General features: G+C 43.6%; 1 protein-coding gene across 1 annotated transcript in view; it reads right to left on the bottom strand.

The window, feature by feature from the left end:
* The window catches only part of COTL1 (coactosin like F-actin binding protein 1), an 87,443-nt gene that overhangs the window by 33,140 nt on the left and 38,139 nt on the right, over positions 1 to 16,164 (bottom strand). The window contains exon 3 of the mRNA XM_078670785.1: positions 8,631 to 8,788. Coding sequence (XP_078526911.1) covers positions 8,631 to 8,788 — 158 coding nt within the window. The remainder of the gene's footprint in view (positions 1 to 8,630; positions 8,789 to 16,164) is intronic.

Genomic DNA, 16,164 nt, shown 5'->3' with positions numbered 1-16,164 from the left:
ACTGTATTGCTGACATACTAATTATGGGGCCGGGATGTGGAAGGGTGGGAACGTGTCCAATGTGTACTGAAGTTTGTCAGTGCGCCCCCTGATTGAAGCCCTCTGGAGGGGGAGAAATGACCTCCCAGACATCCCCTTGCAGGCGGGTGCAGTCGCTCACTGCACCCGCCTGCAAGAGGATCTCTAATCCCCTTTAAAAGTGAAGGCAGGTTGCTGCCAGCACAGTGAAACATGGAGCAGCTTCAACGGAGCCACTTCTTTTTCACCTGAATGCGCTGAACCCAGGGTAGTGCCAAGTTCGCAGCTGCCCTGGAGGCAGCGCATTCCATGTAATCGGGTACACTTTCCCTGTTTGCACCCAGTGCACCGGTTTTAAGGTGCGCCGGGTGCACATGAGGAAAGTGCGTCCTTTACTTAATAGGACCCCTTAAGCGGTCTGAAGTATGGCCTAAAAAGAAGTTGTAGGAGACATTAACAGGACTGCAATGAGAGTGCACCACCTAAGAATCCTGTCCCACCGCAGACGTTTCTCAGTGGGATGCACTTTTAAGAATACTAAAGGAAGAGTAAAACTTACAGAGAGTAGACAGAACTATTGTTGAGATGGCAGACCTAAGTCTCATTCCAGATAATGTGTGCAATCCGACCACAGGGACACACAAACGTATACTGTGGCCACGTGAAAACAGTAATCCAAAATATGTGAAAACATTCAACCTATCAACATAATATTTGGAGTGAATAGCAACTTATGCAGTCTCTTTGATCAATTTGTGCATGTGTTAGATCAGAACATAGGGATTGTTGCAGAAGACATATTAACACCATCAATCCATCAGAGCCCAGTGCAGTAAGTGATATTCAGTGCAAAACACATTAATGCACTGGCCCAAAGATCTTCTTGTGAGCTGCCACTGGTGTTCCACATGCCAGATCTCGTAAATACTAAAGCTGCTTAGTCTTGATTTCACCTCTTGCCTCTTTTTACACTTCCTGCCTTTTGGATCCTTGCAAGTTCTTTTTCAGATCTGATTTCTCCCTTCGCCACAGTTTTCCCTTCTTTCTCTTCTTCCTAATTTCACAATTTTCTGGCCTTTTCCTTATTACTCCGAGTCAAACCCTGATGATAAAAAATAAATCCTGGTCTGCAACCACCGGTAGAAACGAAGGACTGATAGCAAAATTAGGGGAGAACTTCCTAAACGAAGGTAGATTATCAATCCATTCTCTGGACTTTTAGAGGTCCTGGTCTAGCAGAATATCTCCCACTTTCCCCTGCAGACCAGTGTGATCTGTGTAAAAGACTGAGTGTGCCATTGCCACCTGGCAGTAATGCAGCAATGCAAACTTACTCCTTGAACAGAGAGCAAGCTTCCAATGTTTGCACATATGACATCTGATTAAGTCCTATTAGGCAGCAGGAGTGGCTCAACAATCTGCAACTGTTTAATCACATACTTAAACAAACACAGCTCACCGGAGCCCAGCGCGGTTGGTACAAATTGTCTACATTGCTGCTGCACCCATCACAAACCAGCACACAATGCAGCTAGTTAGCCATTAACTCAAGCTGGTTCCAGCAATAATAACCTCGAGGAAAATGTTCGTTCTGCACTCTTACAAATGTTCTAAGCTGCATGGTGGACCTGGCCCTCTACCCAGGGCCAACCCAGATTTTTGCCTTTTATGCCTTTCTTTGCTTAACCAATTTGTGTTCGCTTTTATGACTATGCACTGTGCCACCTGCTAATCAGTGGTAAGGTGCTTTGCTCACTCTTGAAAAAGGGGCAAAATCGACCTCCACCTAATTGGTACAATTAATTTACTTAAACATCCCTAGTAGATGGTAGTAAATTGAACTCAGTGCCTGTAAATTAAATGCTATTAGTGGGGTGCAGCACTCATTGTGCAACCCATTAAAGTAGCCTTACAAAGCATGGCTCAGGCCTGCCACTGCAGCCTGTAGTGCAGTTTTGAACTGCCATCTCAATCTGGCAAAGTAAACCTTTTTCCAAGCCTAAACCTTCCCTCTTCATACTTAGGGTCTAACTTAGCAGTGACTTATAAGTGATCATAGAGCAGGGTGTGTGATAATTAAAAAGTAGAACATATGTGTTTAAGTTTTAAATGTCCTGACAGTGAAAATCTCCTAAAGTCATTTTTCCCTGTTGCAAGGCTATCTCTTCCACAGATAAACACTGGGCTACCTTATTACTTTTAATAAGTGATACATTCAGTTTGGAACCAGTCAGCGGAATGCTGTTTCTTTTTAATTTAATTGTAATATAAAATCTTATTTAATGGCAAAGTATGATTTTAGTTAACCATTCTGAAAATGCAACTGTTAGAAAGTTGGTATTTTTTCTGCCTAAAAGAAATGTGCTTTTCTATCAGAGTCCAGGTTCACATGACTGTGAATGGCTCTCATGTGGTGTTTTGTTTATTGCTACCAAATCATGGAGACAAAAAGGCCTTAGGTGTGGGGCAGGGTAAACGACCTTCACCCCGCATCCATAACCCCGCATGCTGTCACAACGCATACCATTATCCCGCAAATCGTTACAACGAATTGCGGAGGGGGGAGAAGGTGCTGGATTTAAAATCCAACACCTTCCCTACAGTCCGCACATACTGGAGTAGTAATAGTAAATTTTACTATTCCAACATCCAGGGTCCCCCCTCCACAAGTTGTTGTAATGACTTGCGGGGTAATGGCATGCGTTGTCACAAAGCGGTCGTTGTTACGACCGCGTTGTGACAGCATGCGGGGTAATGGTATGCGGGGAAAAAGATCCATATTCGTGGGGCAGTGGATTGTTCACTGAGCAGGATGTCCTGGGGTTGTACTCCGCCATGCTAGAGCTTCAAAGGGTAGTGTCAGGGCTTACCCATCCTGTCCCTGACTTCTAAGGGCTGCCTGCCCTGTCACTGACATACATCTCATACATACGCCTCCTTGCCCTCTGTTACCCTAGACAGTTTGGAGCCAAACCCAGGAAAGAGGGAAGGATAGACAAAGGGGGAATCCTCCACCCAAAGGCTAGCACTGGAGATAAAAGTGTCAGCTTCAGAACCTCTCATCAGAACACTCCTAGATGTGTGGAAGGAATGCTCTTCTGTCTGAAGAAGGTAGATTCGACATGCTTGCTTTGAACTCAGGCTCCCCAAAAGTGACTCCAGGGACCATATGTCTGACTTCCTGCTTGTGCTAACTGTTCAGATAAAGGGATGCACTCAGAGTTTCACCATATTTCATTTCTCTTTCGCATTTCATTCAGGTACACAAGAAGCTTCCAGTATCTTGAATCTGCCCAGCTGATCAGCACCAACTTTCCCGCTCTAGATCTGCCTGAGCCCTAATACTGGCTTCTGCTGGAGTGAGCCCTGATGCCCAAGAGGTGCCCTCCGGTCCTCGACCCTTGGTTGGTATTACAGTGTGATCCACCTGAACTCAAGGTAAAGATAGAGGTTTTGGGCTCCTGGTGACAGTGAAGTGACTTCTTGGCACCGAGAAATGACCACCCGTGAAGACTGCCAATGCCAAGCTCCAACAGGATCCACCATTTTCACTGACAGCAACCATCTGTGATGACCACCAACGCAAGGCTTGAGAGTAACCTGCACTTTGTACATCGTTTGCAGCTACTAAATTAATGGGTGGGGGGTCCCCATTATTAACAACAAATGACAACACAGATATCCTCAATATCCAGGCAGGGCTAAAAATCAGGACCCATTCCCTCAACAGGTCTCGAAGTGCACAGACTGTGAGAGCCTGTGCTGACCGCCAACGCAATGCTACAGCAATGACTGGGTCTTCGTGCTACAACCATGACCATCGCCAACAACCGACCTGCTTCTCGTGCCAACAGCGACCTCCTTGGAGCCCGATCTATGCAAACAGCAACTTCTCACACAAGCTTGACAAGGTAACACTTCAATGGGACAAACCTGGTTCCTGCATCCAACTGGCGCTCCTTCGCAGTTAGCCTGACCTTGCATCTTTACCCCGGTCCAAAGGGGTGTAGCTTTGTCAGTACAACTGGAGGGAGTGAGCCTCAGATTTTCTGATAATTACGCTGGCATATCATGTTAGTCATTATATGAGAAGCAGCACACATCAGGGGGGCTTAGGGGCTATTGGAAAGGGAAAGGAGTGTAGATTGGGAGTTAAAAGAGTAAGGGGGGTGGGAGCGGAAAGCGAGTGTGTGTTTGTATGCACACTTCATTACAGTCAATGTCTGGTCCTCATACTCATAAGTATAGTTATGTTACATGTGGGTGTGTCTGAGTGAGTATTTAATAATCCCAGGTGAAATCCAACAGACACCTTACCATATCCAACTGAAAGCTCCTGTACCCCACTGTTTATTAAATAATACACTTATTAGGGGGGGTGAAACACCCCAAAGAGCCCCCCTGAAGCTACAACCCCTGCCAGTCCCACATAAACTTGACCTTGGGCTTTTAGGCTTCATTTTCACTTTAAACTTTAAAAATGTATAACTCTTGTTCTACTGATTGGATGTTTGTATTTTTTGTGTCATTTCTGTCAGTAATATATTTTTTACCTTTCTAGATTGGTTTTTCTTTGGTAGTGTTTTCACTTTATTACTGTTTGAGTGCAGCATACATTTTTTTACACACTGCCTCTAGGTTAAGCCAAGAATGTAACATGTCATATCTAGTGTGCCTGTGCCAAGCTACCAGAGGGTTAAGCAGAGGTTTATTTAGTGACTTTTGTAGTTCACCCTGAAAAGGATTGTGTTAATATTGGAGTGGGGCTTCCACCCTACTCAACTAATAACCCAATTTCTTTCACTACCGTTATCTGCAACCAGCCAGGTTCCCAAGTATCATGCCCTAAATGTCATTTGAAATACTGTGCACTAAATACCGTTTACTAAAATAGCGCCTCACTGGAGTTAAAAGAAATTCTACATCCAACTGGACAATATTTGGGTAAATATTATTTAGGGCACAATACTCAAGTAGATGCGATTTCTGTTTATATTATTCTGATGTACAATCCCCAAGCACCATCTAATGTAGATCACAAAGATCTGTGTCCTGGAAAGCAAGATATGCTTGGCATTGTCTAGTGCATTTTACTTGGGTCGGAGTTAGGATAAACAGGTGTGCTTGTCAACATCTAATGCAGGTTATGTAGACCAGAGTCAGGATAAAAAGATGTACCGGTTACTGTCCAGCGCAGAATTGATAGATCTGTGCTCCAGATAACAAGATGTGCTTGGCTTCATCTAGTGCAGGTTGGACAGAACTGAGTCCTGGATAAAGATGAGCTTGCCACCATTTAGTGCAGCTTAATTAGATCTGTGTCCTGCATAACAAGATGGGCTTGTTATCACCTAGTGCTGGTCACAGAGGTGTCCTCGATAACAAGAAGTGCTTTGCACCAACGATAGTGCATTATGTATCTGTGCTTCCTGGATAACAAGAAATGTGTTTTGCAATGCATAGTACAGAATGTATGGGCCTGTATCCTGAATAATAAGATTTGGTTTGTGCAGGTTAACGTCGAGTGCAGAAGATCCAGATCTGCGTCCAGGATCCCAAAACATTATTGGAAACAGCAGCAACCAATTTAGGACATGTGCAACTGCTCCCTGCTCCCCATAATGCACCACACGGTATTCAAGGTGAGCAGAATAACAACTTTCTGAAGCCCACGATACATCTGGCACACATCCTAAACAATCCAGGATGCTCAGAACTCCTTCCTGGATCCCGCAATGCCCTTGGCAGCATGAAAGTACAAACAAGGATCTGTGCCAAGGCTTATCACCGGCGTATGCACATTTGCGCCTTTGTAACAGAGATAACTTACGTTTATGATTACTTGACCTTCAGTGTCAAACTCTGTCTCTGGAAATGTACTCCTCCTTTTCTGATGCACATGTACAAACGCATCTGGAAAAAGAACCGGTCACTCAGTAGTGCACTAGGTTGATGACATCTCCCCATGGAAAATGCTAGCCATTGTGGTGACCAGTTAAAGCGAACCACTGTCCTGACCTCTCCAAAGTTTATTTTTGATCCAGTGTAAGAGGTAATAATGCCTTGACACAGGTGGGAATTCCTGTTGGAAAGGAATGAGCCGAAATGGGCTGTGAATGGGAGGGGGGGGGGGGTCAAAACACTTGGGGCCAGATGTAGGTAATTCTATTTTACCGATTCATAAATACCGAATTTTACCGATTCGGTATTTATGAAATCGGTAAAATAGAAGGTGGGAGATGTAGGTAAAAAAATGTATTTTCAATTACCGAATCAGTAACATTTGGTATTTACCGATCCGGTAAATACCGAATCGGTATTGCCCATTGATTCCTATGGGCCTTGAAGCCCATAGGAATCAATGGGCAATACCGATTCGGTATTTACCGAATCGGTAAATACCGAATCCTGCAAGGGTGCAGGGGGTGTCACTTTGACACCCTCTAGCACCCCAAATACAGGCATGTGTGCCATGTGGCACACATACATGCCCTAAGGGCATGTCTGTGTGTCACATGGCACAGGTGTGCATGCACAGATGTGCATGAACACCTGCATTCGGTATTTTACCACCCAATAGGATTGGGTGGTAAAATACCGACTCTTAGGGGCCTGTGGCACTCAGGAGTGTCACCTACATGTGGAATTACCGAACCGGTAAAATTACAGATTCGGTATTTTACAGAATCGGCCATTACCGACCGGTATTTTCCTCTCCTACATCTGGCCCTAAGTTTTTAACATTGACCTGCAATAATATTAACTCCACAATCCCGACTTGCAATATATTGAGTTAGAATAGCAAATATACACTTTGCTAATACACAGTTACCTTGACAGCATAGCAATAATGATTTTGAGTAGGTTCGCTCAGACCTGTCTAAATGTTCAGGCTAGGCTAAGAGAGAGAAATAACCCTACAGAATGTTTTAACATCAGCCCTATATGACACCAGCCCAGCATAGTCCACAAGGCGGGCCGCCTCTATAGAGCAGAGGAAAGGGGGCTATTGGTGATTAGCTACCTAAAGCTTTTTATGTGGGCGAATGCAAAAAAAGCCTGGCTGATGAAGGGTGACATACCCCGAAACCGGTCCCAGGATGCTTGTTTAGGGTCCCCATCATTTGTTGCAGTTACACTTTTATGTGAGCTAAGCACAATTTTCGAAAGATATTGCTTACAAAACACAGGTCTTATAAACCGTTCTAAATAACCTTTCCAGCACTTCAGGGCCTGACAAGATGCACAGGACCATTCTGTGTCCGCATCACCAATCCATGTGTGGCTTTGCAAGGAGCTGTTGTACTGCTACCACAGAACACGTTTTTGGGAAATATGATCGTATGATTCCTTAGCCCATCCAGCCCTCTAAGAAGTTCTCCAAACCCTAAACTAAGATGGCCTTTCTATATATCCCATGGGGTTGTTCTATCCATGCAGGAAGCTCAAGATTTGGAAACAAACAGGCGAGCATCTCCAGTCATGCAGCTACTTGAATGGCAATGAACTGCTCTCAGAGGGCAAAATAGGAAATTCAGTCACTGGGGAGTCCAGGCAAAGGTCAACTCCAAGAGAAACATTATGAAGATCCCCTTTAATGATTGCACCCTTAAAATGAGCTAAACCAATTGGGAGTTATTATCTGCTCTTTGAAGCAGATTCATTAAGGCGCTAAACAAATAACCAATAGCTTAACACTCTCTGATGCATATTCAATTTTACTATGACATCTATAAATAGGTGGTAGATTTAAAAGTTTACAGAACATAAGAAACAGCATTGGTAGCCGAAAGCCTGTATATCATGTTGCAAGCATGGAAACATTAAGGTGAAATATGATTGGTGTCAAACAAACCATAAAAGGCTGCTGCACTTTCATATGTGCATATGCTGCACTTTCATATGTGCATACCCTGAGATCAGATGAGTGTTCCAGCAGAGATCATGGTCTGAGGCCTGGTACTTATGGCCTCCACTAGCCTCAAGTACAATGCTTTTGGCCTGAACTGTTACAGTCAATATACTATTGACTACCAATGTGACTAACATTGAAATCAAACATTGGTAAAGCCTATATGTTTGTCTTGACAAGCTGGTATGATGCCTAAGCATCTTTTTTGTATTACAAGCATATATAACAAAAATATAAAAAAACATACCACCACCTAAAAATGAGGTCAGTATGAATTACACTTCTTAGACAGCGGTGGACATAAGCACAAGAAAAAATTAAGTCAATCACTTTGAAAGAGAACAAATGACTGAAATGGGCTGACTCAATTCCACGTGCTGTATGCTGTGATGGGTGGAAGCAAAGTGTTAATGACAGTAGAACAGTAGTGGCCCGTGGTGGGAGTGCTGCCGGGCGCTGATAAGGAGAGGGGGAGGGGCATGGTGGGGAGTAGTAAACTATGGATTACGGCCGATTAGAGGTAAGTAAACATATAAATAAATAAAGCACATTTTGATGCACGCGGTGCATCGCCAAATGCAATGCAGCGCGCGCAACGTAGCCAAGACAAGCAGGTATTGGAATATCTGCCAAAGAAATAAGAGGCTTTTCCGAAATCTCACACACACTCCCTAGAACAACTACATATGCCTTGACGTACCTGAACAACTTCTTTTACTAAGGTTTTGTCTGTGCCAATTTTCGCTCTTTGCAGTCCACCAACCTCTTCTCCAATCCAAGTGATGAGAACAAACTTCACTCGCTTGCTCATAGCATCCCCCGTCATGAACCGGATGTAGGCAAATAACCGGATATCATCTAGACAAAGCAGCAAGAGAAACATTTTAAAGGCAACAGTTGACCTTGTTTTTTAGTTGCAAATTACAACCTAGGAGACCCTTCCCACAAGAACATTAATTTGAGAAATTGCTATTTTAATTTGATTAAAATACTTCAAACTAGTCCCGAGAATGATTTGTGAATGTTTAGATATTGTATTATGAACATCATAAACATCATATTTTAGATCGGCTTTACCACCGTTCTGTAAACAATCCATATATGGTTTTGTATTAGCACATAGAATTGTAGAAACCACTAAGTAGAGAAAAGCTCTAAATCCGGTTGTCTACGAGACAAAATGGAGGTTCACTTAAGGATAATTTGGTGCCTCAAGGTACAATCAATTCAATCCTCTGTAGACAAAAGACAAGGGTAACCCAAAATTGCGCACATGATAGAGACATCAAACATAAAAAGTGCATGATAATCAGACATCATCAAAGGGGTTATTGGGGCTGCCATGATGCTGGACAGAGCATACTCACCTTTGCTTTCACTGCTGAGTGATCATGGAGCATCAGGCCTGCATCATCCCATAGCTGCAGAATGCGATGAAGACATACTTTTGCACAAATGCCTGACCTGGCAGGTCTCTTTCCCCCATTCTTATCACCACCCCGACACAAACCCCAGCATTGTACCTACACTGTACTGATGATCATTGCATGATGAACTATGACATTATGCACATTTGATCACACAACATGGTACAGTGTGAGGAACATTTCTTAAAGTGATGATAACCCTTGGACTAGTATGGCTGTAGAGGAGGATGCAGACAGTGGGGCTGTGACATAATTACTACTGTCACTGGTGAGGTATAAAGTATGTGACTGGCAATGGAAGCAGATACAGGGCTAAGTGGTTCATGTAGGACAAAAAGTTATCTTTCTTTTATTTCATACCTGGCTGCTGTAATTATTGGTAAGAGAAAGTAGCGTTTGCACTACTATGACAGCAAATCTCCACCCCTACAACGGTGAACGATAATCTGATTTGTTATGTTATGTTATGAAATTTGTAAAGCACACAAATACCCAAGGGTGTCTTGGCGCCGATATGGAGTAGCAGTTTGGCAACAAAAGAACTAAAGACGTAGGGGCCCATTATGATGTCGGGCGGATTGCCCCCACCAGGCTGGCGGTAGCCACCTCCGCCCGACACCCACACTAGTTTTCCCCCGCCATATTAGTATGGTGGGGGGGCATTCGGCGGACGGAAAGACCTTGCGGCCGGGGCGGAAAAGGAATAATATGGTGGCGGTGTCTATCAGACACCGCCAGCCATATTATGATGGGCGTCTGTAGGTGCCTTTCCGTGGCGGCATCGTCTTCACTCTGGGGGCCCCCTGAGTGAAGGAGAGGTGGGGGTGCACCTGTGGTACTCCCCTTCATTTGCATTAACAAAGCGGCAGGCACCGCGCGGTGCCTGCTGCTTTGTTCATGCAAATGCATCAATGCATTTTTAGCATTGTGGCGGGCGGGGCAGAGAGCACCGCCCGCCACAATGCACATCCTAATACCCCCCACGAGACCCCTGCCCTTATGGCGGGCGGTCCCGAATTCCGACAGGATGGCGGACGGGCAGACTTTGTCCGCCCGTCATCCTAATGAGCCCCTAGATGTTAAAGAGCCAAGTTCTGAGTAGGAAGCTGCTCTGATATTTATAGGCAGACTGTTCCAAAGTGAGGGGGCTTCTGAGGAGAAGCAACCCGCGCCCCTCACCCCCTCCCGCTGGGCATTTTCTGCCAGGTCTGTTTTTGATTTCCAAACACTGCAGATTATGGTCACTAAAATTGTGCCAATGAAGCATGGTTGGGCCATCCAAACAGCTTGCAACTCACAAAGAAAAAGCCAGAATGGCATCGTGGCCAGTGCAGCCTTGAAAATTTTCCAAAGAGAACACTCTGGAAGACTGAGGGTCTAATTCACAAAGATCCGCTGCAGATGTGGTGGAGTCTCCACACTCGCACTTGGTTGTGGAAATTCCGCCATGAGTGTAAAGACTCCACCATGACTGTGGAGGCTCTTTGTGAATCGGGCCCTGAATTCTTTCAACCTTGGCATAGATATATAATTTGTGCTGTGGATAAGCATGGCAATCATCGAATATTGCAGCCCTTTATTTAGCCTCCTTTGGATCTCTTTAATCTGATTTTTAAGGCCTCTACAGGATATTACAGTGCAGAAGAGCTTTAATTATGGGATCTACAAAATGATCATTCTTCATGAATACTGCGAGATCTCCAGGCAAAGAGGTCCTAGGCTTGGTTGACAATTATCCTAGGCAGAGCTCAGAATTAAGGGCTTGACTTCAGTTAGGATATTACACACAGCAGGAGCGAACATGTAAATACTAAGACACCTTTACGGCCCCCGGGGCATCTTCCACCTGCCTCAACAATCAATTTCTGGAACTAACTTACAGTAGCTGAAGCCATCATTCATTTGCTAGCACGTGTAACAATAAAGATTGAAGATGCTTCTCCCAGCTGCTACATGCAACGATTACAAAAGGCTCTTTACCTCCAGTCCCAGTCAAGTACTCTAGTCCCTCCATCACTTAGTTTCGGGAGAAACGGCACAGGGTCTGTGGTTCAATTGTTGCCAGTGAGAGTGCAGTAGAATACTCAAATGATGGTTTCCATATGGTAACAACCCAGGAACAAGCAGACATGATGTTCCATCTGATGGCAAGCCGCTGTGGGAAGCTACCATACAAACACTCACTTAGACCTATTTATATGGAAAGTAGATTTCATAAGGCAATGTGTATGTGGCATTGTCCAGGTGCTGCATTGACTGCCGATTGCCTCATTCAGCCACCAGAAAGAGGGTTTTTTTGCGGGGGGGTGGGGAAACACGTTGGCAGGAGTTTATTTATTGGTTTACGTCACATTCTACTTGATAGTTTTGCCCTTCATTTACTTGTTCTTTCTCTTTATTGCTTTCCCTCTTTTTTATTAGTTCATTTATGGATTTATTTTTATAAAACTAAAACATAAAATACAGTTATCCGACTCTATATGATAACTTAAAAAAGTATACAAAAAAATAAAGTCCATCCTATATATATCCAAATGTATATTGCTCTTTAATTGCAGAACGTTTCTTGTTGTCTCTCCTAAGGTGTCTCATAACGTTATACACTGCTGCAAACAACAGATGGAATTTCCACCATAAACAAGCACGTCAACATGTTTCCAAGGCTAAAATAGTTGTCAAAGAATATGTTGTTTCAACCATTCCACACGTCTGACATTTATCCAGAACTTCTGCAAAGTTGTCCTCTCCAAACAACTAATCCGCAAGATGGCACCTCTCGAATATCCAGCAGTCTGTACCCCAATGCATTCATGACACCCTTTGCGTCTCACAAAACTGACCAGTAACTCGCTCTACCTGGCTACTGATTTCTACTACGCACACACACACACACACACACACCGATCTCGGTCACCTAAGTAGTGCTACCCACATCTATACATCCTTCCGGATTTCCTACTACAGTTTATCAACGCTACCTCACAATTACCTGCCCACTTGCTCTCCTCCTTCTCTACTTGCCTGAAACCAGTCATTATCCTCCCCATCAACTTTGTCGCCCTACTGTGAATGCTCAAATTAATTTTCTTCTGCAAAACCTTTAACCTCCAAGACACCCACCCGTCTACACCCATTCATCCCTCTTACCTCCCAATGCAAAACGAAATCCTGCTGCAACACACTTCATTTACCTGGTCTTCTTGATTAGCCTTATTTCATCACTCAGATAAAATTCCAAAAAACAAGAACTTTGCAAAGAAGTGCACTCGTGCCTCTCAACAAACATTTGCGGATGGGAGCCAAATCCAGAGAATATTGGCTCAGAGGGCGTTATCATTGTTCGGCGTCTGCAATGGCTGGACGCATAAGACTTTATGGTGGCAAAACCAAGGTGCTTCTGTAAAGTCTCCTTAACGTGATTACGTTTCATCATACACTTTCCGCTAAACCAATCCAGGTCATTCCACCAACGCTCCATGAAGTAAAACTAAGCACCGCAGGATGTCACAAAGTACACCAACCAAACAGACCTCCATATAAACTCAAGCCTTGATGGAAGTCAATATGCTACAGGTCAGCTCATTGCAGATTAAAAGGAAGGAACCAAATCTCACTCATCCTGCAGACATTCTATTTGCTTCTAGAGTAGGATATAATCAACCAAAACGCCTTGCCCTACCTATTAACACCTAATTGCAGCCTCCTTCTAATGTCTCTGAAGCAGTGCCTTGATGGACTATCCTAAGCATACTTTGGTCCCCTAACCTCATACAACTGAAAGGTAAACAGACTTGACTGCTAAGCAGACAGCACAGATACTTTACTACACTAGGTATTGGACTGTGCAGTAATTCTCCGCCCCATACCACAAGCACTCCAGGAATGGTCTTGAACAGTCTTCCCATAAATCATCAAGTAGAGATTTTGCCTTTCACAAAAGAGTGATGATTCCCAACTCTACTCAGTGGTCAGTCAGGATTTGCCAGAAAACAATCTTGTTCATAGCATTATGCTCTGCATGACATTCAAACCTGAATCTTATTTCAATACTTTCAATTCAGAATTGTTACTGCACATCTTTATGGTTTTCTTTGTTAACAGGCAACTATGTTAGCAATATGATAGTTTACTGACCTTCAGATTGGATTCAAGTGATAAACGGGTACTAATGAGGTGAAGTTTGCCCTGACATTATTAATGCATATATTAAAATGATAAAATTGTGAAATAACATAGCGTGATATGGTGATGGAATGTGTGATGTTGCAAAGTGTAAGCTACCAGCCAGATGGCTCATTGAGCTGAACAGTTTCTGCTAATAAGTATGTGTGTCTTGCAGATCAGTAATTCGAATTTCAGCAAAGGAAAGCATTTTGGTGTGTTTAATTGTGCACTACAGATTCTAAGTGTATCCTTCATATCTGCAAATACACTATCTCTTTCTTATGAATGAGCAAGACAGCAAAGCCTGAAGCAGTTTGTGGAAAGGAAATGAATTATAAGGAATAAAACACCCACTGCTAAACGTGAAAAGGAATTGTAAGTCACCTTGGAGTTCCATGGCCTTATAAAGGAATTCCGCCTTCAGACTCATTCCTGAATATATAGTCAGGGAGACCATCGGTGACTTGCAATATCCTTATAAACTGTAGGAAGTACTTTATCCCATATATAAACAGTTATTTTGATTATTCTGTGGTGTTTGGGTAACGTTTTGAGTTCTAAATGTGAGTCCAGGGACGCAACAGGAGTGTGGGTCCATTTTCTGCACATTCAGGGCACTGTAGTACTACAGAAGTGGCCGCATACACTTGTGAGCCCCACAAGCAGCTAAGAGGTATTTATATTTTCCAGATTAATAGGCGCATCTCCCGGGTTACCACTAGATGATGGATTCAATTGTTGCTGTGTGTAGGCAATGAGGCGAGCGGTATTACCCCCAGAACCGCTCCAACAGGACGATCAGCAAGCTGATCTTCACATACGGAAAGTTAAACAACTATGCCCCTGCACATGTACACATTCAAATATCCTGATGACGTTGTACGTTTAGTGCTTAGGTCACAAAAAGTAGATAGTAGCATCAATATCAAACGCAAAAAGCTCCTCAAGAATCAATAAATCCTAATTCAAGATATATAGATGGATGTCCAGTTTCGTTGGTGTAGATACTTCTGTTTATTGTTCCATAACACAAGCCAACACGTGTTTCATCGCAGGGAACAATCTGCGAATCTTCAGGGCTGGATAAAAACAGAAATAAATTGTTTTGGGAGCATGTTCTGTTGCCAGACAGACTCCAATCGTGACTTGGTGGTTTGCACCCAAGTGAATAATAGCATGCCAATAATGTGACTTTGTGTATTTTCAGACACAGATGTCAAGAATTTAACAAAATTTATATTCCTTTACACTGTATGTTTATTAGCACTAGAGAGGTAACTATGTAACCAGACGACTGGTATGCCATAGCTAATGGTGAGCGCGTGAATGTGTAAGTTATACCTAAAACAACACAAGACCCCCAGTGACTTACGAAAAGTGATATTTCTATAAATATTAAGGAGAAGCACAACATTTCGAAAAGCACAGTTTGTTTCACAAAATTAGAAATAGTGCTCCTATAACCTATTGAGTTTGTCAAAAAGCTGTTTGATAGACCTAACATAAGTGGAAAGGAAAAAACAGTTATTGTGCGCAATAATCGGCCTGTCCATGTAATGCCTTCTTTGGCGTTATGGAATATGTTGCATTGGACAAAGAAAAAGTGCTGATTTTATCCGAGAAAGAATTTATCCAGTTATTACTACGTTATATGTTTAAAAGACACCAACAATATGGTGTCAGACTTATGGCCATATGCCTTTGTTGTTAATCACCTAGTCGTTAGGATGCCTCAAAAGTGGTGTGCGAGATGTGAATCGCTAAGTTATATTAGCACTCACCTTCAGAGGAAAAGTACTAGCATAATGGATGGCACCCGGTCGGGGGGTTAGTAAATTGTAGTCGTCGAGATAATTCGAAAGTCGTGATCCCAAAATCTAAGGAATAGTATGACATGTGTGTATATTACAAGTAAGCCTTTATATTTTACACTTGTGAGCCCCCTCTGTAATATAGATAGCACCTATATAGTGCTGGTGTTATCTCAAGAGAACATTCCCTCAATTGCAAAGTGGCATGATCCAATGCAAATGTGGTAAGCACTTCGCTTCTGCACCCACTCCAAATTATGGACACGAGTACAGAGGCAAAGTGGCCAGCAGGATGCTCACAACTGTGTGCCACAAAGAGGTGGCGCACAGTTAGTGAGCCGCAGGGAGAGCGTCCCTCTAGAGGGGGCTTTGCGGAGGTCAAGGAGACCCCTCTGACATGATCCTGCATGCGTGTTTTATTACTCACTGCACCCAGCCGCGGCAGGTAAGAGCGGTGGGGCCTTCTGGGGAGGGATTTCGAGAGACGTCCATGAGGGGAAATTATTTATTCAATTTTCCCTTGTGATCATCTCTCGAAATCCCCCCCCCAGCTGGCCCCACCGCTCTTACATGCAGCGGCCGCTGCGGACTGCAATCACCTGCCAAGGGTATCTCGGTTCCCATAGAAAATACAGGACGGGTGCCACGTGCACTGTAAAAGTCAGTCCAGCTTCTTCAATCTGCTGGTGTATCTTTTGCTATTGTGCAAATGTGCAAACCCCTGGGCAGAGGGAGTTCACGCCTGCCCTGTTTCAGTGCATTATCAGTACTATGGCCTAATGTCCCTGTTTGTGCATGGCACATCTAGTTAAAAGTGCACTGTGAAGCAAAC

The sequence above is a fragment of the Lissotriton helveticus genome, chromosome 12 (assembly GCF_964261635.1).
Source record: "Lissotriton helveticus chromosome 12, aLisHel1.1, whole genome shotgun sequence".
Lineage (NCBI taxonomy): Eukaryota > Metazoa > Chordata > Amphibia > Caudata > Salamandridae > Lissotriton > Lissotriton helveticus.
The sequence above is the reverse complement of the archived record's forward strand: the minus strand, read 5'-3'. Positions and strand labels throughout refer to the sequence as shown.